Source organism: Agrilus planipennis, unplaced genomic scaffold (assembly GCF_000699045.2).
Source record: "Agrilus planipennis isolate EAB-ADULT unplaced genomic scaffold, Apla_2.0 scaffold25, whole genome shotgun sequence".
In the NCBI taxonomy this organism is placed as follows: Eukaryota; Metazoa; Arthropoda; class Insecta; order Coleoptera; family Buprestidae; genus Agrilus; species Agrilus planipennis.
The window spans coordinates 692,790-718,804 of NW_020439112.1; the positions used below are offsets into that span (position 1 = coordinate 692,790).

The following is a 26,015-nucleotide window of genomic DNA, read 5'->3' on the forward strand; positions in this document are numbered from 1 at the left end:
TCATTATTATAAAAGTAGCGCGCACTTGGAAGATGTTAATAACTTATATGTAGGTCCTTCAAAAATTTTTGAATAAAATAAAAAACTGCTATAGAATTTTATTACATTTGCGCTAAATAACGTTAAGATTTTCTGTTATAATTAATTTCATTTCGTATTTATGTCCTTATCGTTCGTAAAATAACTATTTTTGTTTATATGACATCTGGACTTGTCAACAAAAATTTGTTATAAATTTTATATTTTTGTGTACAAACATAATATAAATAAACAGTCGCTAGTATCAAACACACTTTGGGTCGATAAGGAAAAGTTTAAAGTTCATCATACTTAACTATTGGGCATAGTTTCTTACTTGTATATGTATAGGTGTCATTTTCAAAAAAAAAACACTTATTAATTTCTTTAAAACTGCTTATCTTAATTAAAAAGTGTAACAGACAAATTTTATTTACAAAAAAGACCACTTCGGATTCAAACCAAAAAAAAAAATATAAAAATCAAACTACAACAGTGGGCAATGTTCAAGTACTGTAACTCAAAGCGCACGAGTTATCTACATAGGACAAAGTGGAAGTAAATTTAAACAGAAACGTAATGAACACATAAAATTTATCATGACTGAAGAATACAGATTTATTTGCAACTTTGCATTCCACATCAAAAATGTATAAATAATAATCACAATAATAAAAACTGTACTCTCAACATTATAGAAGACCTAAGAAGACAAATTTTAGTATAAAAATATATTTTAAATGTCATGTGTACATTTGTTCTTCGCAACAACTTTATAAGTTACATTCAAATTTTGATACTTAAATTGATAATTTCTTTAATATGCATAAGTAAAACATTGTAATACCTATTACTGCACTTGATAAGAATCAAAAATTATTTTTTCTTTCTATTACTTAAATTTTTTCGGATTTATAATTTCTTCAAGCAATCATATCACTTCGTCTAGAACGTTGGATGATGGGTAGTTTCTTCAGTAAATTACTGGCAATTTTACCAGGTTTCTTGTTATCCATTGTGGAAAATTCTCTCCTTTCCATTCCTACATCAACTTGTTGTGGTCTGCCGCTGGATTTCGCCGATCCTATTCTCTCGATAAACCTTTTAATTTTGATATCGTTCAACTTATCACCTTGTGTTGCATGTTTTTTATGTCCATCAGGATAGTCGCGTCTTCGTCCTGTCTTCATGGAGCTGCACAATGGCGTCATGGGGATTTGCTCAAAAGAATATATCTGATTTTGGGCAGAGTTTCGATTAGTTATCGCGGTGGTAATCCTGCGTTTAAGTTGTCCCATGTATTCCAACGGTACGTCCATCTCCCTGTCTCCTCTTTTAACTGCCGCTGTTTTACTTCTTCTTAGTCTGTTGTCAATATCGACTGGGGAAGCTGAGGGGTTCGTTGCGAATTCGTCATCACCTTTCCTTCTCGTTTTCTGCTTCGTTTGGACCTTGTATAACAGATTCGAAAGACGCCTCAATTCTTCTTCTTTTTGGTTCAATAACATTTTTTTCCTTTCAATGCTCTGCTTCTGGGCGAAGACCTTGTTTTGAGTGGACATTTGGTTCACTTCGTCGCAAACGCTTCTCCTTTTAGCCGTGTCTTTTTTTGCGTCTCGGAGGCCTTTATCGCGCTCGTTCATCCACTTTATACTGTAGATGCCATATTTGTGAAAGGGTATTTTGTCACCGTCTCCAAAATGACGATTTCTAAACAAATTCGTACCAAATACAATTTTAATACCCAAGTAAAGAAAATTTGTATCAAGGGTTTTCACAGAAATTTTTTTGATTGAAAAAACTCGAATAAGATTTAAAACTGTAACGAAATTTAGTTTTTAAGATAAAAAATGACGATTTCTAAACAAATTCGTACCAAATACAATTTCAAAAGTACAAAAATCTAATAACATATAAATGAGATAGAGCTTTTAAAATTGTTCCTTTACCTGTAGTGACTACCCTGTTTCCAAAGCCATTTTTCAATTTTTTCGAGCCAATCTTGTTGGGGCCCTATAACGGACCCAGGACGACAAATGCGCATCCAGGAAATTGCTTCTCTAGCCGTTAGATGATAGTGTTTAATGATATAGGCTCCTATCAGAGATCCGGTCCTGCCCAATCCGGCCTAATTGAAACGAAGAAAGTTCTCGTTTTGTAAAAATAACAAAAAAATCGTTCGATTTTACCTTACAATGCACTGCTATAGAAGCGGGTGCATGTTCGGCAATGTCCAAAAATTTCAACAAAATATGCTTTGGGGGAATGGTACCGTCAGGGAAAAACAAGTCGTAGTGCTCAATACCAGCTTTAGTAAAACTAAAACGGTCTTAAACTTAATTATTATCATTATTAAAATCTCTTGTAATAACCATCAAGGAAGGAAATAATTTCAATTTCAGGAAGAAGAAACACATATTCTAATAAATTTTTCCGTCTTCCTTGTATTTGGACTTTAGTTTATCAAATATATTTAAAATTAAAACTTACGCTGACTCGTTATAAACCCTGTTATTTAACCGAATAACCGTTCTTACATCATTAGTAATGAAATAATTTATGTAAAAGCTAGGATTGTGGCCGTTGAAACAGTCTGCTGTACTTTCGATTTCCGTTGGTCCTATAAACGCCAAAAATTTTAGAGGTACCAGCCAATTCATATCACCATTCACAAGTTTATCGTGATTGTCATACTCCGCAACACTAAAGTCGTCAAAATTAAAAAAATTCAACGAAGAGCACTTCTTAATCGCTCTAAAGCAGTCCATTATCGAAATGGTATACGGAGATGGACCCTGTGAAGCATCCACGAAAGGCCTAAAATTTTCAAATCAAATTTGCCGGCAATGTTTCTTTTTTTACGTTATTTTTAAAAAATACTACGATTATAACATCAAAATCGTTTGGGATGCCGTGGTACAAACATTAAATAGTCATTAACTATAAAAAAAATTGAGTTGTTTGTAATATTTACAAAACGTTTACTTGAAAGTTCCTCCAGCGCTATAGAGCCTTTGATAAACTTCTTTAGGGTCCATATTTAGATAAAGTATCGCATAACTGCCAATCAAAAAGCTTGCATTCGTTTTTTTGTTGGGATCTTTCGACGAATAATGTACAAATCGCTGGATTCCTTGGATCGGGTTCTTTAGTAACTGATTAAGTTTGTAGCAATATTTGAAAAGACATGAAATATTTAAAGGGCCAAAGTCGTGATAAAAATTCAAATAAACGTATTCGCTATCAGTACAAAAATAAAATGTTTCCAATGAGCTCTGGAGTTCAATACTTTCGCTTTTTTCGAGTACTGCAAAGTACAAACGATTTTTAAGTATCTCCGTTATATATTCTATGTCTCCATGATAATAGAAACCATCCATGTTACTACGGTCGTGATAATTAATATATTTATCTCGATCTACTTAAGGAAATAGGTAACAAGGTTTATCTCCCCTGTCACAAAGGGCTAAATAAATCAAAATGTGCAACGTATAATTTATGGCTAGCGATATTAAGAAGTATACACTCTTATGCAGAACTTTATGCATCTTATCAATTTTGAAAACACCAAAAAATGATTGACCTCATTTTGTTTGAACTGAAAAGTCAACTTCAAAATTTCAAAGCTAACTGAAAATTCTTTACTCAATACAACTAAAACCCCAGATTAAATTTTAATAGTAAATAAAATAATATTAACTAAAAAAAAGGTATTGCATCGGTCGGGAATCGAATCAGGGTCGCCAATGTGGCAAGCGAGCAATAATTTTCATCTTTCTCAACAAACAGACACAAGCACCTTTAATTTGAGACAACTCACGACCATATGTACCTACCTAATATTCACGAAAAGCTCGAACTTTTTCACGCAAAAATGAATCTATCCTCACGCATGCACGCGTGAGCCGTGCCACCAATCATCACGCACTCTTTTTTTAATAAATGTACAATACCAAGACCTTTAATTTGATACATGATACATATACATCACTTCCAAATTGCTTTTAAAATACCTATTATAATAGATAACAATATGCCCCTTTAAATTTCAATGATACATATCAAATAAAAAATATCTGATCTTTAAACAAGCAAAGAAAATAATAATTAAACAAAGAAATAATTAATAAATTTCCTATAAAGAAAATAGAAATAAATATTATACAACACCCATGATAAAACGAAGTTAAAAGTTTTTTTTATTACAAAAGTTACATCAATAAGAACAATAAATTTCATAAATACATAAATCTACTCAGTTATAAAATCATAACTTTTATAATTTATTTAACCTAAAGTCAATAAATGACCGATTTCTTATCATTAAAATTAAGAAACCACAATTATTATATTTGCAAGATGAATTATATTTGTCTAAAATAAGCATAAATATAGGCTTTCGTAGTGGAATATTATTAATATAGCAATTAACAATTAAAATTCAAGACCTTCGTACGAAACGCTTTCAGAACTGTTTATCGAAAGCTTCAGATGTTCCAATGTGTTATTAAAATGTTTCGTTATTTGTTCCGCTTCATCTGAGCTCTCCAAGTTCGGAAGTTCTTCTTTAATCTTGGCAATAACTTGATTTAAAACTTGTACAGTAATTTGATCGTTACCTTTTTCGTAGAAATAAATGTAATGATTCAAGAGCTCGACAAATAATTGTACTTGAACACCAATATCCATGCATTGTTTAGCAATTCTAAGACCCTTCTTTAGACAGTCGACTACTTTTTTACCATCGTGAACTTCTTCCTTGTTCGTTGCCAAACTCTTTCCACTCCAGAACAAATGAGAACAGGTTGCAACTCCTCTACACTGATCCGGTTTCTTTAACAATTTGCTAGCAGCAAGGGCACATTGCGTCCGAAGGGGCTCAGAATTTTCTTCGGAAAAACAGCTAATTTGTTCCAATGTACCCACTATCAGCGTAATAGCAGCTAGTTGAGCTTTCGAATCAGAAATTTCGTCTTCATACAATGAAAAAGCTTGAGAAAGAAATTCATAGGCGACCGTCTCGTGGTTGTCGAAGCCGATCTGATCAATTGCCAAAGCTCCCTGAAGAAAAAGACGAAGAGGAAGCTCTGCCAATTCGGCCTTTACAAGGGCAGTAATTGTGGCATGACAAAACTGAAAAATTTTCTGACATTTCTTCTCCCAAACTTCGTCTTCTGACTTGATCTCTTTGTACTTATAAGCCAATTGATATGCTTGGAAAATCAAAGGTGGTAATGTATGCTTTACACGAAGTGCACCACCGGTAGCTAAAGCCTATTGCAACAGGAAATTAAAAAAATAGCATCAATTCAATTTATACATATCTTGTAACAGAAAGTAATTACCTTTCTTGCACTTGTAAGAATTAAATACTGTTGATCTGGAATGTCCGACATAAACTGGTGAACGAGACGTGCAAGAAGGCTTTGCTCTTCTGCCAATTCCTCTAGATCCACTTCAATCTTTGGCTGGTCACTCTGATCAGAAATGACAGTCGTTAACAAAGTCAGAGCTTGTTCCACTTGCTCCTGCGTTGGTATAACCGTTTCGTGCTCCAGAGCATTACTCAAGATGTATATGCTTAGATATTTCCTGCCATAGAAATCCAAGTGTTGCAGCAACGCTGGATAATGTTTCAGTTTTAGTAAGGTCAACAAATTATTATAATTGTCGACGGGTAGTTTTAGAAGTTTCTGTAATTCTTTTCCCACTGACGAATTAGACTCGACCTTTTCAAGGCCCAAACGTTGGAAAACCTGAAAATTAACAGTACACGTTTATGAATCAATCTGTAGTAATATATTCAATCAGTGATTACCTCAACACTGTTAAGCATGACTTTATCGACGTAGTCGACCCTTTTAGGGTAACATTTATGGGCCAAATTTACTAGAGCTACTTGAAGTGATATCATATCTTCTGAGGGAAGATCCTGCCTATTTGCTATGATGGAAGCCACTTGGTCTGAGAATATTTCAAACAACTGAACATTTGAAGGAATCCCTGGAGGGTAATCTACAAAAAAATAAATAAAATTAAATGAACAAAACAATCCCAAATTTATACTCGACAGATATCTTTACCACTATCTCCTATATTATTTGGTGGAGCTCCTTCACAACGTTGACTGAATGTAGCCAATCTCTCCATAAGACTGATGACGATATTTTTGACTTTTACCCCTGGTTCCAACTCGGCACATGATTTAAGAAAAGGATTAAGGGTTTGTAAATGGAATTCATCAGGGAAAACTTGTATTATACACTCCATCAAATATTCCTGCGCGATGGAGTCTTTACAACTAACCACCTACGAAAATAAATGTTATATAAACACTAAACAACTTCTTGAATAAAAGGGCGTCCACCATTTCTACAGCTATTTCATTGTCTTTTACTTTCTTCGCACTTTCGGAAACAAAAACAGTTTCATGTGCAACAGTATTTCCATACTGCGTACAACGATTGCATACATTTCCCGTTTTTGCAAAAATAATTAATTAAAATTTATATTAAAAAGAAGAAACTATCTTTAGCGAAATACCCGAACTCGTAGAGACTAATAAATTGAAAACACAAAAGTGTATGCTGTTTTACTGATAAGTAAAACAATATTATTATATACTTTTATGAAACAATAGAAACGGCAATTACTTTTTAATCCACCATGGTATGTTCACGGTAAATTACGTTCAATAAAACTTTATAATTCTTTTAAAAGTGGAAACAACACAACAAATTTTTACTCTACAATAAGAGAGATGCTATTCCCTTTTTTTGAAAATTAAAAAGTATCAATAATATAAAATACAATAACAATAGGCTTTTAATTTGTTGTTAATATAATTTTTGCAAAGAAAATTTTCTTATATATGCCCTCAACAGATGAATAATATTTGATATTTTAACTTTTAGAAAGGCAAATTTGGTCAAAAAAGGGAAGAAATGCATAATTGATACAAGACAATTTTTTTGAAAAAGAGAGTTGCATCCTTGCAATAACTATTAATAATTTTTCTTAATAATACCTGTTCTAAAATTCCTGGTAACACAATTTTTTGATACTTTTCCAAATTAACTGACTCAAGCTGACTCAGTCTGACCAAATTTGTACCAACTAATATTCTTAATTCTTCACGTTCTTTCTCTCTGTGTTGTCTTTCTCTGGAGTGTCCCTGGTGTTGCATTCGAACCCAAAGTTTGTTCATTTCTGCAAAATTCATCAAAACAAAATCTATAGAGTCTCGAACATTTCCTTCAGCTAAGTTGGATTCTTCCTCAGGTACATCTGGAAGTACATTTCTTGTACACTGAAGCAGATAGTTCCTTAAAAATAGTCCTCGCAAGGGATGTTGTACCCCTACAAATGAATTGTTTAATGTAATACTGTACTGACGAAATTTCGTATGTTACCTCTGCACATTTCCACCAAATCCTTTAAAATATCACGTTTCAGTTGTGGATTTGACTTTATATAAACTATTCCAACAGTTATAAGAAGATACAATCGAGGAACAATATTACCAGCATATTGTACCAACTCATACAAATCAGTGACTTTCCGGCCTTTTTGAAACTCATCCAAAAGATATAACTCCATGTGCCGCAATTCATCTGTGATTGCCATATCTACAAGTTCCAATGTTGTAAATATAATTCAACGAAAATACATATAAAACATAAAAAATAATATACTGACAAAGTTCATAGTAGCTTTTAGGAGACAACAGAGAAGTTCTTAGTTCTGTTAACATAGCACTAGCATGTTTCAGAGCATCCATAAGCTTCATTTTATCTAAACATCTTTTCATTTGGAAAGCTTGAACTTTAACTACACCAAGTGCTTCATCTAGTAATTTCTCTTGTTCTTCAACGGGTGAAATTTGTTGAGTAGAAGGCTAAAAGATAAATATTATTAAATGAATGAAAAATTACTGTAAATATAAAGATTCTCTATTTCCAAAATATGTATAATGTAAGGGGTTAAAAGTTGTGTTTACCATTCTGAATCAATGCACCAACTTAGAGTAAATTTTTCTAATATTAATAGCGCCTATTTTTGAATCGTTCCTAGTATTTACCACCTAGTTTTTAAAAAATTATGTATTATTATCTATCTGTATTTTTTAGTTTTAACCTAAAATTGTTAATCACCATAGACAAGGTTAATTACCATAGATATATAAGTTAATTTACCTTTTGGTGTTTACAATGCAGGTATAATATAATAATGGCTAGGGTAACGATGGTCGATAAATAAATAATCGTATTATTTAAATTAAGCTTGTATAACCGTACAAAAGATACTACTTTTAATTATGTTAAATTATTATGGTGCATTTAAAAACTACAAGCAACCAGGAAATTCAAAATATTATATTTCTCTAACGGGAATCCCCTACTTTCTTATGGTAGATTGAGTGGTATCAAATAAAAGGTATATTCCCAAAGCATCAAAAAACATCATCGTGGTACTATCCACATGGCTAATAGTGTAAGGATATTTTCAACCAAACCATCAAGTAAACTCAAAATGCCTTTTAAACGAAATCGCAAACTAATGCATACACGACATTTTACCAACTTTAACAAACTGTTTAACATTTAACATTTGTATACAATATTGTATTTTTCAAATAAACTGTATAGAAAACGTTACTCATTTTAAACTGCAAACCTTTTAATTACAGAAAAACAAAAAGATACATTTAGAGAGTTTATTGTTAGCAATAAATTTTTCGTTATTATATACGCTTTTAGTTAACATTTTAAAGCTGCTAGTATAAACAACAACAACAGAACAATCTGTTCTTGTACATTACTCACACAACGAATTATCGAAAGTAAACGTACATACAAAAGATAGAAAAAGGAAAAACATTGGTCCACAATAAATATATAATTAATAGTTAGCAACGTGTCGAATAGCGCAAAATCAATAACTTAAAGGCATCAATCATCACTGAAAACGCTCGTTCGATTGATAGATAATTTCTTTAAACACATTTTCGTTTACTTGTCGCGTTGCGTCACATATTGCGACTTAACGACATACGTATGTTCATAAGACATTTTTATAAGATCTACACGATAGTTCCCTTATCATCATTATCATCAAAGGTTAATCATTGACTAGATCAATAGAAAAAAGTTATTCCATAAATTGCACTGAAAATAAACGTTTAAAAGAACATCGACGACATCTTTTTTTTTAAGTCACAAAAAATAAGCACCAAAGCAATCGACATCGGCAATTGGTTATCGTTGGCCTGTTGTGCGTTAAATAATTAATTAAAAAAAAAAACAATGTGAATGGTAAAAAAGAGAGATTAAACTCTACTGTTATGAATGAAAAGGCCTAAAATGACTCGGTCGCCCTCATTTTCTTTGCCGAGTCATGATGTTGCAATATTAGGCTGCCAACCAGGGCAACCAGAGCCCTGTCGAGCCAGGTAACTGGATTCGGATAAATTAGACCGCCTTCGTAAAAACCCAGGTGACCTCCATGTGCAAGTTCCATAAAGAGGAAATTCTTTTTATCTTCTGTAATTATGAACAAGGAAACAACATTAAAAAATAATTTTGAAAAAAATTTTAAAAATGAATGATCTTTTAGTCTATTAGCCTATTTGGAGATAAGAATCTAAAGACTACTACTAACTACATAAAGTACTTTAAACACTTACTAGCAATAGATTTGATCGGTTCGCAGAGACATTCATGAACGATTGGATCGTCTTTTGAATTTATAAATATCATGGGGACTTCTATATTTTGCACATAATAGAGACTGGAACTCCAGCTGTACAATTCGCTAACTGTCTTAAAATTATGAACCCGTTTCGTGTAAGCATCATCCAATTCGGGGAGAGTGGCTGCAGCCAAAATGTCCGTCTCGTTCAGCTTCAAACGACGTTTCACGTCCTCCGATAATAGAACGTGTCTATGTCTCAAAATTATATTCTTCATGTTCTCGGTCATTATGTACAGGTAGAAACGTCTAAAGTTTTGCCAGTTAAGGAGCAGCTTCGTACCCCTGAAATTTTATAAATCTTTTTTTAAAACTACTAACCTTATGAGCCCCTCTTTGAATTTTAATTATTCACCCCCACTTACGCTTCTAGGCTAAATAAACTAGTTGTACTTTTTTTGGTTCAAAAAAAGTATTAACTACACACTAACTATCAAAAAATAATATAAGACGCATTTTGTAAATGTTAGAAGGATACAAAACATAACACATACTTACGTATATTCTGAAAAACAACATTGTTAATAAAGCATTAAATGATCGAGGATCAATTGAGAAATGATAAAACTCCTCACCGTTTGGGATAGATTAATGTAATGTACACATTTAAAGGAAATGTAAAATTTTTCGTTTCCAAATACCACAAGCTATCTGAAATTTTGGGGGGGTGAATAGCATATCTTACAGAATTTACCTTTTTGCAGGCGTTGGGGTGCCGTGAAACAAACTTATACTAATTTTGCACGGAATGGAGGCGCCTATGTCAGCTGCCTGATTAAGGACTTTAATAAATCGAATGCCACCTATTACCTTTAATTTAAACAAAAACAACTTCGATATTATCTTCTACTACTGATAAACCCATTAAAGTTACATTTAAGCAAAGGAAATAGTCAAAAATGTATTTAGATCATTGACGACATATAACTTGATGATGAACATTGGTTTTCTTATTTCTTTCTTTTGAGTTGATATCATTCAAAAATTTGAATAGGTAATGAACCAAAATGTTTTACATATCAACTGAACTTCTTCCTTAGACGCACTTTACAAACATACATATATCAAATAACTAATTGATGTAATTGAAAAAGATGCACTCACTTCAAAGCGTCGTAACCCTGGCATACTGAAATTCCACCAACGACATGGGGAGGTCTGTTACGGTCAGGTTCGCCAAGGTATTTAGTGACCAAATTACCACCCAAACTGAATCCAACGCATACTATTTTAGTGTTCGGATGCCTTTCGGATATTTGATGAACCATCTCATTAAAATCATGTGTATGGCCTAAAATAATTCAGTTATTCATCATTTTTACTGATTTTACACTTGATAGTATGAACCGAAAAAAAAAAGTAACAGCTGTCCACATTTGTTCACGTTAACGAATGTTACATTTATTGTGTAATAAACATCTACAATTAACAGAATAAACATACATTCGAATGAAAATCACAAATACACATCCATTAAAAGACAGAAACAAATACATAAAACGCTAATGAAATACCATTTTTTTGCCACAAACATCAGAACTTCTTGTTTGTTTCTGGTTAAATAAAGAATTAGAAAAAAAAACTGTTAGAGTTTGCAGAATCCAAACAACATAACTACTACAACAACGAATTACACACCTATCTAATTGTAAAGTGAATATACAAATAAAACTACATCTCTCCAACTAATAAAACTGGAGAAGTATCAAATATATAGCGGATTTAATGTCACTAGACATTCGTTTCTACAAGCGAATGTTTAGTTTGTTCACGGTATACAGTGAATTATAATTAATATGCTGTTCACATTATGCGGGGTTTCCGTTATGCGATGTTCACACTATCGAGTGTCTTTGTGTGTATTTAATTTCTTAACTCAATAAATTCATAATATACAAACCATAACTGAAAATTCTTGGTGAAGTAACTGGAACACTTTGAAGTGCTCCAACATGGTTCAGTACCGAACATCTATAGCCATGGCACTGGGCCCAGTGGACGAATGTCCGAATGTAGACACTCTCTGATGTATTGCCGATACCGGGGCAAATGGCAATAGTCACATCATCTAAAAAAATTCATAATTAAAAATATTACTTTTCGCTCAATTTTATGCTAACATTTTAAGCCAAATACATTTTTTTTTTTTAATTCTAGTATCCTTAGAAATTGAAGATAATTTTCTTACTCTAAATAAATACATATCATTCTCGGTAAGTTTACATTAAAATTCCAAAATAAAATTGTAATCTAATCCAATTTATGACGAGCATGAATAATAACAAAATTACATTTTAAAAATGTGCTATTGGTTGCCAAATAATGCACTACACGTTATTAATAATGCCTATAATAATATTGGTTTGTATGTATTCAAAAGACAATTGGCAAAAAAATACATCGTAATATACATTGACGTCAGAAAATTACTGTAGCTTCTTTTACATGGACATATTTAAAGCAACAGCAATAATTACAAAATGAAACAAGAACATTAAAAGTATTATTTAGATTTATAATAAAAACACATTTTTTTAATTAGTTTTACATTTACCAAGGCATGTGTAACTGAAGTGTACTATTATCTTTCAATTAAGGTACATAAATGACATTACGTAATAGTTACAGATAATTATCTTCATATCTCCATACTATAGGTGTTATTTTATTATCTTACAATTTAAGGAATTGCAAATTACACAATATTTCATGTCAGTTGATTATTTATTTTCGAAGTGGGTACATCTGTACTTCCTAATAAAGCACATAAAAAATATATATATATTTATTCTCAGAATATACAGGGTGCCTCATTGCAGCCTAAAATTCTTTTCAAAAATACTTTTATACAGTAAGACGACAAACCCATCTGGCTGTGGTGGGACCTCTTGTATATGCACAGTGTGATCATTGGAAAATTTAAAAATACTTTTGATTTATGAAATATTGGGAAAATTACCTTCAAAACTGTTTTCTAAGGGCTGGTACATGTCGAATGTAAGTGTGGTACCATCCCGAAGGGTGAGATACACCCTTTCGCCCAACGGCCATGGACATCTCACCCGACCAATAATACTGTGGATTATTGTTTGTACGTGACCACTAAAACCCCACAATCGCGTTGGAATGTACCTTAAAAAAAATAAATCATAATAATTATTCACACAGGTATCTGAAATTTTGTTTCTGTCCACCCGGTATATCAAAAATCTATTCATTAATCCCTTAGATAGGTAAGTAAGTGTTATTTTTCTTTTTAACGGTAAGTCGTAAAAGAGCCACTGTATTCATTATTGATCGAAGGTATTCTTTAATTTTTTATGATAGAATAAATTGGTCATTTTAGGTACAATTTGAGCTCATAAAAAAACACTAAGTAATACATAGATACATATCTAATTTGGGTAATTTTCTTTCCACACAATTTATTCTTTTTTCGATTTTTAATACAGTGCAAAGAAACTTATTGGAAAAACAACTGGATACTGAATAATTCAAACATTTAGTTCTTTATTTTACTTCAAGTGATATTAATTGTAAAGTTTTTAAATGCAGTATAAAATGCGCACATAAACAATTAACTATTTCTGCATGTTGTAATGTACAAAAAACTGATTGAGTAAAAGTTAATTCTACTAAAAGGTCATGGATTTGCATAATAATATTATAATATTCAATTCAACACAACAGAAAACAATTAAAATTGAAATGTTAACGAAGAGCGTGTCCTTCAAGATCCTTATTTCAAATAGAAATTATTTAGAATTTTGTCATACAAAAATTATTTTAACTTTACAAGCTACTTATTATCGATAAGATATTATCAACGTTTAGTTTATCTTACAATTAGTTTAAATTGTACGACATACAAAATACTTATGTAAGTATCTACTACGTATTCAGAAATGGTAAGATGGTCAAGCAAATCACACATGTACCTATTATTAAATTGAATAGGTTGTTCATTGTTCTAGAACATGATGATGGAAACGATCTTTTTTTAGCAACAAAAAGAGTCGTTATGACAAAGATTTCTTTCAAGAAAATCAAAGTAGATTCTTCTAGAAAAAACTTTAAATACGTTAAAACCAGTTCTTGCAATTTCCAACACTTTAAATGTTAGGTAGGAGAAATAAATTACTTCTAGTTTTTTTGCATGGCTGTTAATTATATCTACCAATTTACATAATCAGTATAATACATTAGACGTACCGACCTTGTTTTGTTAGGTTTTTAAAATTTTTTATTCATGAAATTTTTGACTCATCTATGTAAATTTTTGATAAAACACCAAAATGTAATGTAGTTGGTTTATCTACTATATTTACCGAAAATTTTGGATTTATCTCCTTATATCAATAATTTAATGCCTTTTTGTTTAATTTGCAATTAAACATGTTTGTTTTGTTAAATTTCATGAGGATTCTATTTTGTATGTTTATGTAAGTTATGATATCACTCCATAATTTTAAAGATTTGTGAGTGAATCAGCATATACATACATAGAAATAATGAGTCATTGTAATATTACTGATTACAATCGATACTGACGGTGAAAATGTAATTATGTATATCATTAGTAGCTGTACAAATCGACCTTGATCACAATGGAATGTTTTAATATCAGACCACAAGTAGGTGAATATGAGATGATAAAAGATGTCAACTAATTTACCAATTGTAAGGATAATTTGGAATTGAAACTGTAAAAACAAACTTCAGAAATTAAACAAATTAACAAAACAAACTATTTAATCCGACTTATCTGTTATTTAGATAAATTTTGTTTTCAACAACTCAGAATTCAGAAAATGAAAATGAAATAATTTAGATTATACGTGTAATTCTGATTAAAAATTCAATTTTCTATTAATTACATTTTACAAAATTACAATAGCATTTCTTCTCAGATTGTAGGTGCTGTGTATTATAAAACCAAATTTGATTACAAAATAACCTCTGCCCTATCAAGTAAACATCTTGGCGCAAACTGTTCTGTTTGATAAGTTTAGAAGGAATAATTGTAAATAAAAAAGGGGCGCAGTTCATCTTTTCCAAACTATTGAAGATGTCCCTACATAAAATATATAAATACAAATTCTGATGCATAAGTTGCTTCCCCCATTAATTTAAAAGCGTACATCTAACACACTTTACACCATATATTTTATAATAAACATTACTTTGCATATTATGCAACGAAAAAAACAATTTGAAGATTTGCACCCATCTAGTAGATAAAATTGATTGACATTTTGACTGACAATCCTATATTTATTTTTATATGTTAAACAAATATTGCAAAATTACTAAAACTCCACATCTATGTAATCATTAATAATAATGAATTATTTTGTGCAATTTCGTGACTAATTTTTTGTACTAATACATACCGATATTTTTAAACAACTTATTAGATTTAACTGTAAAACAAGTATGTACTTACAATTGAATCAGAATAAGTACCTATGTCTGACACAAACAAGAGCACAACAGAACTATTTCTAATAATGAAAAACTAAACTCTTTTGTATAATACTTTTGTAAAGATATAAACTAAAAAGGGAGGATGTAAGTGCAAGTACATCAGAAAATGGTAGGTTCTAGAAAATAAATGGTAGATATAAATTAATATTACGCAGTACTATACAGGCAATTGCAATATTTTAAAGAAAATATTGTTTTAAATCTTTCATGTTGACATGTCAAAATAAGAGCAAAATCACAACAGCATGCACAAGGTGCATGACCCTAATCATAATAGTTTTTTTTGCAAAGTAGGTTGATAGAAAGGGTTAATTGTGGTATTTTACTAAATTACTTACGGTTCTTGGATAAGCGGGGAAATTTTCAAAACGGTATCCAAAAAGGTTTTATCCGGACATGTAATGGCTGGAACTTGGGGTGTGCTATATACATTCAAAAATCTAAATAATATACACAAAATAACAGCTATCACAGCAAAAAGTGCCGTAGACATTATGGCGACTGGGCGCCCAATGCAACTTTCCAGAAGCAACACTTCGCAATCACTAATATTTCTGTTAATTTGACCAAATTTTAATTATCTTTCATATCATAACACATCACAGCCACTCTCAGCCGGCACCTTCTATATACTGTAAAAGCGTGTAAGGCGGTTTGCCTGACCCAGTCGTATTTGCAAAATCTAACACATGACATTTTTAAGATTAGAGAAAATAGATATGCAACCAACAATTCTCGGAAAATTAGCAATTGCGCCACTACTTATAAATATACCAAGTAATTTAAAAATTAAATTCCCAACAGCCTTTTAAAACAATAACTGGATTAGTTTTACATCTGGTATAACAATACATAATATTTATTTAAAGAAAACACTTAATTCTTAATGTTTTTTATACCATTAACGTATTTACTTAAATTATTATATTGCAATTTTACTAATATTTAAATAAATTTATACACACATATATTTTGAATAGTGGCTTAGAAAATATTCTGGAAATCTAGAATCTAGACTAATTAACTTTAATTCAGTATTTATTTTTCTTATTGTAAATTGTTTCGATTATTTGCTACATTAGTATTTACAGTATTTTTTTAACTTTAAAGGCATCATANTTTTTAGATGGTAAAATTTAAACGATGGGTTTCGGTGGTTATGGTAATAGGATTAACCCGTGCCACCCATCACATTGTACGTGTTACGATTTTGGCTGTTTTGGGACTGGCGGGACTTTACATGCTCCACACGTTAGCCCAAGATTTTCAAAAAATTTACCAGCAAATCCAAAATGGACAAGGGCCGGGACGAGCCATTCTTAACACGATCGCTAGCAACCCAATTTATCGTAATATAAGAAACAACATAGGTAAAACAATAGCAGACACTTTGGCGAGTGGAAGTCCATTCCGACAAGCCTCCCAGAGGAGAGACGACGTAAGGAAAACTCTTTGCGCAGACGGTCTCTCGACATATTGCGATTTGAATGATTTTAACAGGGATTTTGATAAAAGTATTGGAGAATATAGAGCTCCTATTGGTGCATTGTATGGAGGACATTTTGGAGGAGAGACCGAGGAGTTTAAGGATAACAACAAGGGACTCTCTTCTTATTCAACCAAAAGTGATTCTAAAGAATTTATAGCGAAAAACCAAAATTGGGGTTTCACTGTGGGAACATCTGGAGACCATTCAGCTGGATATGTTCTTACAAAAAGATCTGTACCCTCTGAAAGCAAAGAATATTCAGAAAGTTCAAACAGTGCCATAAGTGACTCGTCATCTACATTTAATGTAAGGAGATGATCAACATAATTTTATCTATCTTTGAATAATTTAAAGCAAAGGCTATTGTAGACCAAAAATTGCACTATTTTACGAATAAAATAATATTGTACTTATAAACAAAATATTTAGCTGCGGGAGGCTTTTGAAATTAATTTCCAGTTTATTAACAATGTATTTTCTTTCTTCCAAGTATCCCGAAATAAACTGGGAAAAAGTATTAAGCAGGGATCCAGCAAGTTGTGCGAGGAGTTTAATATGCCAGTTGGCCGCCACCTCAGAAAAAGAGTTGGAAATCGATGAAGAAAGTATTTTAAATATAGTGAGGTATGCAATTTTATAAAATGCCTCAAACTCCTATGAAAGATAAAAAAAATATTTTTTAAAGGTTGAAATGTTCAACATTCATTACAAATTACAATTATTATAATTTTAGAATTGCAACGAAAAAGGAGGATTGGGCAAGTAAACAGCTAAGGGAAGCTCTTAAATATGGAGAAACCACAAAAAGTATCACTCTTTGCGAAAGGTATTACATACTTTGTCCATATTCTGGAAAAACCATGATGAAAATTTTAAGATTTTTTGGAGGTTCATCCTAAATCATCCAGGCTTTCACTGCATTGTTTTATATTTTTTTTGTTAACTAATTCTAAGCGAAATAGATTTTATCAAATGTTAAAAAATTATTTGATTTAACTGGGGATCTTTTCTCACTCTTCATAAAGGTATTATTCCCAAAAATTAAATTAAACAGTATTACCTTTCAAAATTTCTATTTTTCCTGGAATAAAAAATACACTTATTTCAATAAATTAAATAAATAAATTCATTTAAACCCAAATATATAAAACACTTGACGGCGATTATTACATCACTATTCATATTTAATTCAATACTGAGCTTATATGGAGTAAAATTTTGTAGCAGGATTGAAAGCAAGCAACACTCAATTCTTTGATTTTTTTCCTTTTCCATCGGGCTTTGCAGGGGGCGCTCCTAAAGCGGCTGCTAATCTGGCTTTTAACTGAAGAAGAATGTTTACTTGCGGTTGCCATTCACTTTTTGGAGAACCACTTGATTTTAATTGCCTTACGTGGTCACCCTAATTCATTTAAAAGTTCTATTAAAAACGCAGAATCCGAAAAACCATGATGATCTCTCCCCAATACTGCAGATCCTATATTTTTCCAGTTCAGTTTCAATTCCAGTAAAAATAAGTTATACAAAAAAATATGTGATCTACAGCATCAGTGGGGTTCACCCATATTTACTCGACTATAATCTTTTTTTTAAACGTTAAAATAGTGTACTGTTTGAAGATTTACCTGTTTTTGAACTCGTTCTTCTAATTTTTTTATTTCTTCTGGACTGGCACATGGTAGCACACCATTCTCATTAAGTATTTTTACAGAACTTTGCTTAATGTTTGTTCCTTTTTGGGCAATTTCCAGTTTCTTTTTCAAGTCGAGTAAAATGTTAACCTCAGGTTGCCATACAGCTTTCTCAACCCCACTAGCTTTCAAATTTCGGACTTTATCACCCTATGTCGAAAAAGAAAAATTAAAATCAGATATTTGATCATATGGTTATAACAATATCAATAAGTTTTACTACTTTGACACAATTTTCACGTAAAAATTATAAGTCAGTAAATTACCGATTATGAATTTGTCTTTCAAAAAATATAAACAATAAAATATATTGACCCTTACTACACGTTTACTCCAAATATACAATTTGCCGCTATTCTTTCTGAAAAGTCATATCTAACATTACACGGTAAAATGAATTTTATTGTTCGATGTTTTTACAGACATATTATTTATTGCACAGTTTTATTATTACTACATATTTAATGAAGAAATTGTCGCATTATGAAAATACTCAGACTTATAGCTAATATGAGTATCAAATCTGCTTTAATCTCCAGGTTTTCGTCTCCGGAACTTTTCGACTAACTGTACGACCTTGTGTATGAAGGAGTAGACTTTCAAAAATCGCAAAACTCTAGATACTCCGTTCCTATCGTTCCTTCTTGTTCTGATATAAAACAAGGTAATAGCCACGATATTATTAATTTGTTTTTTTGCAACAGGATTCGGTATTACTATCGTTCCATTTCTAATTCCGTAACTAACTTCTTCAAGTTTTTTCATCGCATCTTTCACACAAAGCAAAAATAACTCCAAAATAAAATCTATCTGCACGGTATTCATTTTTTGAAAGGATTTATGGCAGACAGTCACGTTGCAAAAACGATTTTATTTTAGGTTAAAAACAAAAAATAACAATTGCCAAAAACTTTTACATTTGTTTGTTGTTTTTACATTAATTTTGGCGGCAACCTTTGAATTAATAAAACCACTCGAGTGCGAAAGTTCATATACGTAAATTGTCAGCTACATATAACGATTTCGAAAACTTTTTATAGTATTCGGATATTCAAGAAATAGAGATAAAAAAATTAAATTACCTGTTTCTTGATTGCTTCTTCAAGTTCTGTAACACTTAAGTTGTCTTCTTTTTTACTAGCTCCATTACTATCGGCTTGTTTTCCTGAAAATTGTGTTTTTAACTCCTCAACACGAGATAGTTCGATTTTGGCAAAAAGAGGTACTGGCTTTCCTAATTTATGACCCGAGGGAAGAAGCTGTACTATTTCAGGATGACTGTAAAATAAAAATATACCTTAGCATATACATATTAATTAATCATTACAAGAGTAATAATTTACAGAGATGTTAAGGCAAAGGTCTCGTTGGGGGCGTTCAATTGATTCCTTATTGTCCTGCCTGTCTCTGGCATGTAAGGGAACAGCAATGTTGCAAGTAAACAAACTAAATTACAACAAACTCCCACAACAGTTCCAGCCCTTTCCCTAAAAAGAGAATAAATAAGAAACACATTGAAGAGGGAAATGCAACATATTTTTGAAATAACGCACAAAATATTCATTAATCAAAATATTCAATCTTTGAAGAACTCACTTGTCTTCAGAAGTTCCTTTAACTAGTACCCAGGGTTGCATGGATTGCATGTACTGATTTCCATATCGAGATATAGATAAAATGTGCCTAATTCCATCCCTAAGCTTTCCATTTTCTAAAGAGACCACATAAGCTTGCAATTCTTTTGTACACTGAGCCAATAAGATAAAATCATCTTCTAAAAGATTCATGTTGGGAATGTGACTGTCGAAAAACTTCTCTGCAAATACCAATGCCCTAAAAAACACGTTTTAAATCCGGATTTATTTAACTGAAATTAATTTTTAGGGAAATCAATCAATACCTGTTAATGAAATTTCCCAAATTGTTAAGCAATTCGGAGTTGTTTTTAGTAACGAGATCGGCCCACGAAAAGCTGGAATCTTGAGATTCTGGTCTTACATATAGCAAATAAAATCTCCACACGTCACTAGGAATTCCTGTATTTTGGGCATCGTTTCCAAACACACCAATGCCTCTCGACTTTGAAAATTTTCCATCTTCATAATTTAAATATTCTAAAATCATACAAAACTTAATGCTATACTATTTACATGATCTAAAACACATTTTAAAGTAATTTTTTTTTAATTAATATTAATCTGATGCAGGTAAGTGCCTATACACTATTAGTGAAGTTTATGTTTCATATACATATATTGAATTTTCTCTTACCTGTAGCCATTATATGTGACACAGTAATAAAACCATCATTCACACCTTTAAGGATTGCAGGGAAAATAACCGCGTGGAATGGTACGTTATCTTTTGCCATAAATTGGTACAGTTTGACTTCAGTACCTTTTTCAGGTTTCCACCATTTGGCCCACTCTTTCGTATATCGTTGAGTTATGGATATATACCCCAAAACAGCATCAAACCATACATAAAATACCTGTAAACATTTCAACGAAATATCACTTTAAACATTTACAAGAATACACAAAAAATTCTTTTTAATAAATACTTCCTAAATGCTAATTATATTGAGCATTAGTTTTTCTTATAAACAATACCTTGTCTCTAAAACCTTCTAGTGGTACAGGAACACCCCACTTCAGGTCTCTGGTAATACACCGGGGCTTAAGTCCTTCTTTCAACCAAGAATTACCAATAATTCGAGCATTGCTTGACCAACCAGTTGAAGATTGCTTCATCCAGCAGAGTAAAAGTGGCTCTAACTTTAAAATAATAAAATAACATAAAAGTCGTTTTAGTTTAAGATGAAGTTTGTAAAATAACGTACTTTCGGTAGATCGAAAAAGAACTGATTCGAACTCCTTATAACCGGTGTTGTCCCGCAAACTTTGCACCGGGGATTTCTTAATTCAGTAGCATTGACTAGTTTTCCACAACCATCACATTGATCTCCCCTTGCGTCTTCATATAAACAACCAAGATGAGGGCAGCCCCCTTCTACAAAACGGTCTGCTAAATATCTGTTACATTTCTGACATAATAACTGATCTACAGTTTCCGTAAACATAAAACCATTCTTATTCAAAATTTGAAACATTTCTTGCACTAATCTAAAAAAGAAGATTGTTTCAAAATTATTAGGCAATTATACTTCACATATTAAAAACTAGTTGTCAGTACAAGTTTGATAAATACTTACATAGTCTGCTGAGGTGTAGTTGTCCTGCCAAAATAATCAAACCCAATGTTAAACCATCTATAAATTGAATTATGTACTTCAAAATATTTGTCACAAATTTGTTGGGGCGTTAAACCTTCTTCTAAAGCTTTGGTTTCAGTAGCAGTTCCATATTCATCAGTCCCACATATAAACAGTGTGTTATAATTACATAATCGGCAATACCTATTTTTAAAATATAAAACTTTCCATTATTCATTTTGAGGATGTAAAATGAATTATGATTTACCTAGCAAAGACATCAGCAGACAACACACACCCAATAATATTACCCAAATGAGGAACATTGTTTACATAAGGTAAAGCAGAAGTTATAAGAACATTTTTTTCACCTGGTTTAGGTAATCTGCAAAAAATGAGTTTACAAAATGAAATCAACCTGTTATTGCAATAACTTACACTGGTATTATATCACTCTTTGGTTTAGATAAATTAGCAGAGCCCTTCAGCCATGATTCCTTTGCTTTACTAATATCATCCACACTGACACTTTCTATACTTGTTTGTGTTTGAATTGATGGTCTTGATGGGCATGGTGGACATATTGCTAAATTAACAGGAGACAAATACTTAGAACTATTAAGTAGAACTTGATAAGATGGTTGTCCTGGTTTTACTTCATAACCATTTACAGCTTTCTAAAGAAATAACATAACATTCCAATAGTAATATATTTAAAACAAAAAAAACCAATTGCTCACCTGAAATTCTTCCATTTGTTCTAATTTTTTAATCCAAGTATTTAAATCATCTAATTCAGGTAGATATTCTTTGCTAAGATCAGTATCTTTGTAAAATGGATATAAAGTGGACCAAATTACAACATCAGATACAATAATTTGTTTCTAGAAACAAAAATTTATAAACTACGTATCATAACTTTATTTTTAAATAATTCTTACTTGTGATGTTGAAAAATCTCTAATTGCATCATTTAGGTAATGAAGGTGTCTTTTTAATCCTTCTTTTCTGTCTTCTATTTTCACAGGAAAGCCAAATAGAAGAGCAATATTTGGCGACAGTACTGAAGATTCCCATTCCAGCCATTCATTAACAAACACTTCTTCATTATCTTTTGATGGAAACAAAAATTTTGCAGCAGCATTAGGGATAAATAAATTACAAGAATCTTCTAATTCTAAATAGGGCAAATGTCTCGGTTGTTGCAATTCACGTTCTAAAAAACGCAATAAACAAATTAACTATAAATACTAATAGAATCAGATATAAACTTTATCATCTACCTTGTGAAGAAACTATCTTTAGATTTACTTCAGCTTTAGAAAAATTAGCTGCAACAAGTATTTTTAATGTCGATGGATTCGTTTCATTTGTGTAAACTGTAAGAACCATTTTAAAAAAAGGTATTATTTAATAATCAATTACTACACTTTAAAAGGCAAAACACTTTACGTATGGGTAAAATGCACTAAATAGAAACCACTGCACGTGTTTTTTGTGGTTAGGTAACAAAATATCAATTAATCTTAATTTGTCAAATGTCATTCTGTCAGTGCAAGAACAAAAATACCTGGTCCATGCAAAATATCATAGACAGACATATTAAGATTAGATAGAAGAGTACAATCGGTTATTTCTCTCTCACTCTTATTTAAAATATTGGTCACTCGGTTACTGGGTCATAAGTCAATGCGTCTACATATGTACATTAAAAATATAAAAAGCTTATTTTTAAAATTCTTTGATTTGTACAAATTATTAGTTGTAATTAAATAAAACCCCAATTATGCATTTCACTTATACTTTATTTGTAATTGTTTAAAAGAAGTACAAATATAGAAACTATAATAATAAACATTAATTTCTTAGTAAACGATTCCAAGGTATTCATTAATTCCTTTCGACTGTTCAAGAAAACAAAATAAAATTACAATGTTTATATTTTCCTTGAAAAAGATCTACAAAATCAAAATAAGCTAATAGTTTTTGAATTAATTATTTTTTTCAAAAAGCCTAGATATAGTATAATCTTTTAAGTAAGTTTTTGCATTATTGAAGAGTTAAGTAGTCCAGCCGAAGCCAGCGTTTCTTCGTCCTTTAATTCACGTGAAGGATAAGTTGAAAGTAGTATAAAAGATCTAGTCTGATACTGAGGTCTTGCAGTAGTTATATAAGTTCGAATATCGGCTACCGTGTGATCGTGGTTAAATTGGGCTACTAATCTCGTTCCATCAGCTAAACGAATTTGTAAACTAAAAAAAAAAAAAGAATTAGCAAATACAAATCAATTGAGACATAAAAATAAATTACTTTGTTGTAGGTTTGGAGGGATCTACAGAAACTAATATTTTTGCATTAGCTTCATTCACTTTACAATCTTTTTCATCAATGGCAGGTGCACCCACGGCAGCTGGTGCAGGACTTCCTAAAGTATAACCATGACCAGAAAAGGGTTTACGTTTTGAACCTGACAAGTCTTTCTTGTAAGCTTCCATTCGATGATCCTCCATTGCTAAATGTACCTAATAAAAGAATATATTAATCTTAATGCTTTATTACTTAGTTATTTTAATTTTACTTCTGAAGATTCAAGTCTTAATTCATGGGGTATTTCACCCCTTCGAATACTATCTAAAAAATCCCTATTTGATGGGTCTGCATAGTGCCTTAATTCTCCATCATCTACACTAAAACCATCTGCCCATAGTTTCAGTGTGACTTGTTCTGGTGGTTTTGATACTTGTGCTCCTGGGACAGCTTCTGTGTCTGTTTCAGTTTGTCCTAATTTATAACCAGTTCCTTTAAATGCATGTGCATTAGAACTACTGCCAGCTGAAGGTTCTGATAATTCCACCCCATGTCTTTAAATATTATAAACTAAATTACAAACATTTATGACATGAAATTTTGACTTCAACATACTCTCTAACTGCTTTAAACATGTCAGAAACAATGTCCTTTTTCTTGGCAGGTCCTAATACCTGTTGCCCACTGTGTTCAGAACCTCCAGCATAAAATGCTTGTCCTTCTTCCTCTTCTTCACTGGAACTATTTATGGTGTGAATTGTAGCAAATTTAGGATTTCGAGTCTTAGATTTTGCAGATGATTTCATAAATTGGGGACTGGAACTTGTCTCTGTTGAAGGAAGATTCACTGCTTCACTTCTTTGGGGCTCATTAACAACTACTTCTGGCTCGTCATTTTCATAAAAACTAGCTATAGCAATCTATAAAAACAAACTTTAAAAGAAATTAAGAATTTTAACAGTCATTCTAACCTCTAAATCCCATCTTGAGGACTCTAAATAGAATCGAGCTCGTTCTTCTTCCACTCCAGTAACTGACTTAAATTGTTGTACTTTTTCTTCCTTATCCGACATAATGTTAATAACCAAATACTATGTTTATATTTATGAAAATATGATCAATAATGGCTTATCATTTACAACAAACTAAATTCTGTATGGTTTTGTTTTATTTAGCATAAACTTTATCCAGGTTTATCTATGGTCATGTCTATGACGTTTTATAGATTTTATGGTTAATGAAATTTATGACTTTTTATGGACTTTAAATAGAGTATCGAGTTCACAGTTGTCAAGTCAAATTGTTAATTACAAAACATCTATAAAACTACAAAATTAGGATATAAAATNCTGATGTGAGCAATGTCACAGGTCACGCACATACACACACGCACATTATTTACACAAGAGACACACGTACGAGATAGCGGGGTGCATTCTTATTCTTCATTCTATTAAATACAACGAGAAACACTGATTATGGAATGATTCTTCTTCTTGTATTTTTTTTTTGTGTAACGATGACGACTACAATTGCTTATCTTGGGTGTTGTTGCGAAGGGGGGCCGTTTCATTTGGGGGGATAAGGGTTTATCACTGTCACAGCAGCCGCCTGCTGACTTGCTAGAACTGCAGCTGAAAAGAACAACCAAAGTGATTTACAACGATTTATTTTTTTAAATCGCAAGTGCTCTTCGCGATTCTCACCGTTTCCAAAATAATTTATGTATCTAAAAGGTAAACTCAAAACTAACAAAAGAATTCAGTTATTGTAAAGGACATACACTTGCGACTAGAAATGTTTTTCGTCTTTTCTGCAACTAAGTTGCAATAACTATTATTCATAACTGGAAAAAATAAATGAAATTCAAATTGTCATCATCATAAGGTCATCAGTCCTAAGACTGGTTGGACACGTACCTCCACTCTTTCCTATCCTGAGCTAAAATTTAATAACTAAATGCATCTAGGTTTACAAATTGTAGTTACATTTGGCAAACATGTATTCTAAATAATAGCAGCAGTTGAGCAATGTCCATACTCCATGCTCTAGACTATCT

General features: G+C 31.6%; 7 protein-coding genes across 9 annotated transcripts in view; 1 reads left to right on the plus strand and 6 right to left on the minus strand.

The window, feature by feature from the left end:
• Positions 1-738: 738 nt before the first annotated feature.
• Positions 739-3,629, minus strand: LOC112905365 (dual specificity protein phosphatase CDC14C-like). Of its 2 annotated transcripts, none has more exons than XM_025977609.1 (5): positions 2,993-3,084; positions 2,509-2,835; positions 2,208-2,337; positions 1,968-2,146; positions 739-1,728 (listed from the first exon to the last, which is right to left on the minus strand). In XM_025977609.1, the coding sequence occupies exons 2-5, from the start codon at positions 2,784-2,786 to the stop codon at positions 942-944; spliced, it is 1,374 nt and encodes a 457-aa protein (XP_025833394.1). In that variant the 5' UTR covers positions 2,787-2,835; positions 2,993-3,084; the 3' UTR covers positions 739-941. The 2 variants fall into 2 exon arrangements, with proteins under 2 accessions (XP_025833394.1, XP_025833393.1); XM_025977608.1 differs by having other exon boundaries at positions 740-1,728; positions 3,004-3,629.
• Positions 3,630-4,194: 565 nt separating this feature from the next.
• LOC108739757 (vacuolar protein sorting-associated protein 35) lies at positions 4,195-8,175 on the minus strand. Its single transcript, XM_018473812.1, has 8 exons — positions 8,018-8,175; positions 7,717-7,915; positions 7,431-7,646; positions 7,046-7,377; positions 6,102-6,327; positions 5,837-6,033; positions 5,364-5,774; positions 4,195-5,292 (listed from the first exon to the last, which is right to left on the minus strand). The coding sequence occupies exons 1-8, from the start codon at positions 8,018-8,020 to the stop codon at positions 4,453-4,455; spliced, it is 2,424 nt and encodes an 807-aa protein (XP_018329314.1). The 5' UTR covers positions 8,021-8,175; the 3' UTR covers positions 4,195-4,452.
• Positions 8,176-8,720: 545 nt separating this feature from the next.
• LOC108739575 (abhydrolase domain-containing protein 2) lies at positions 8,721-15,911 on the minus strand. Its single transcript, XM_018473550.2, has 6 exons — positions 15,594-15,911; positions 12,728-12,900; positions 11,669-11,836; positions 10,873-11,059; positions 9,704-10,053; positions 8,721-9,560 (listed from the first exon to the last, which is right to left on the minus strand). Exons 1-6 carry the CDS (start codon positions 15,746-15,748, stop codon positions 9,376-9,378), a joined length of 1,218 nt encoding a protein of 405 aa, XP_018329052.1. The 5' UTR covers positions 15,749-15,911; the 3' UTR covers positions 8,721-9,375.
• Positions 12,907-17,691, plus strand: LOC108739583. Of its 2 annotated transcripts, none has more exons than XM_018473563.1 (4): positions 12,907-13,891; positions 16,382-17,050; positions 17,235-17,368; positions 17,478-17,691. In XM_018473563.1, exons 2-4 carry the CDS (start codon positions 16,382-16,384, stop codon positions 17,641-17,643), a joined length of 969 nt encoding a protein of 322 aa, XP_018329065.1. In that variant the 5' UTR covers positions 12,907-13,891; the 3' UTR covers positions 17,644-17,691. The 2 variants fall into 2 exon arrangements, with proteins under 2 accessions (XP_018329065.1, XP_018329072.1); XM_018473570.1 differs by lacking the exon at positions 12,907-13,891 and adding an exon at positions 16,088-16,095.
• A 134-nt stretch (positions 17,692-17,825) lies between these two features.
• On the minus strand, positions 17,826-23,192 carry LOC108739657 (methionine--tRNA ligase, cytoplasmic). Its single transcript, XM_018473660.2, has 15 exons — positions 22,933-23,192; positions 22,591-22,865; positions 22,390-22,533; positions 22,088-22,326; positions 21,918-22,034; positions 21,650-21,853; positions 21,278-21,560; positions 21,048-21,212; positions 20,707-20,926; positions 20,336-20,549; positions 20,032-20,268; positions 19,779-19,922; positions 19,518-19,713; positions 18,370-18,585; positions 17,826-18,146 (listed from the first exon to the last, which is right to left on the minus strand). The coding sequence occupies exons 1-15, from the start codon at positions 23,039-23,041 to the stop codon at positions 17,991-17,993; spliced, it is 2,919 nt and encodes a 972-aa protein (XP_018329162.1). The 5' UTR covers positions 23,042-23,192; the 3' UTR covers positions 17,826-17,990.
• A 344-nt stretch (positions 23,193-23,536) lies between these two features.
• On the minus strand, positions 23,537-25,153 carry LOC108738313 (NSFL1 cofactor p47). The gene is made up of 5 exons (XM_018471687.2): positions 24,928-25,153; positions 24,572-24,876; positions 24,228-24,510; positions 23,960-24,171; positions 23,537-23,901 (listed from the first exon to the last, which is right to left on the minus strand). The coding sequence occupies exons 1-5, from the start codon at positions 25,027-25,029 to the stop codon at positions 23,682-23,684; spliced, it is 1,122 nt and encodes a 373-aa protein (XP_018327189.1). The 5' UTR covers positions 25,030-25,153; the 3' UTR covers positions 23,537-23,681.
• Positions 25,154-25,457: 304 nt separating this feature from the next.
• Positions 25,458-26,015, minus strand: part of LOC108738933 (zinc finger protein 608) — a 51,900-nt gene continuing 51,342 nt past the window's right edge. Inside the window, exon 10 of the mRNA XM_018472559.2 lies at positions 25,458-25,590. Coding sequence (XP_018328061.1) covers positions 25,526-25,590 — 65 coding nt within the window. The 3' untranslated portion in view covers positions 25,458-25,525. The remainder of the gene's footprint in view (positions 25,591-26,015) is intronic.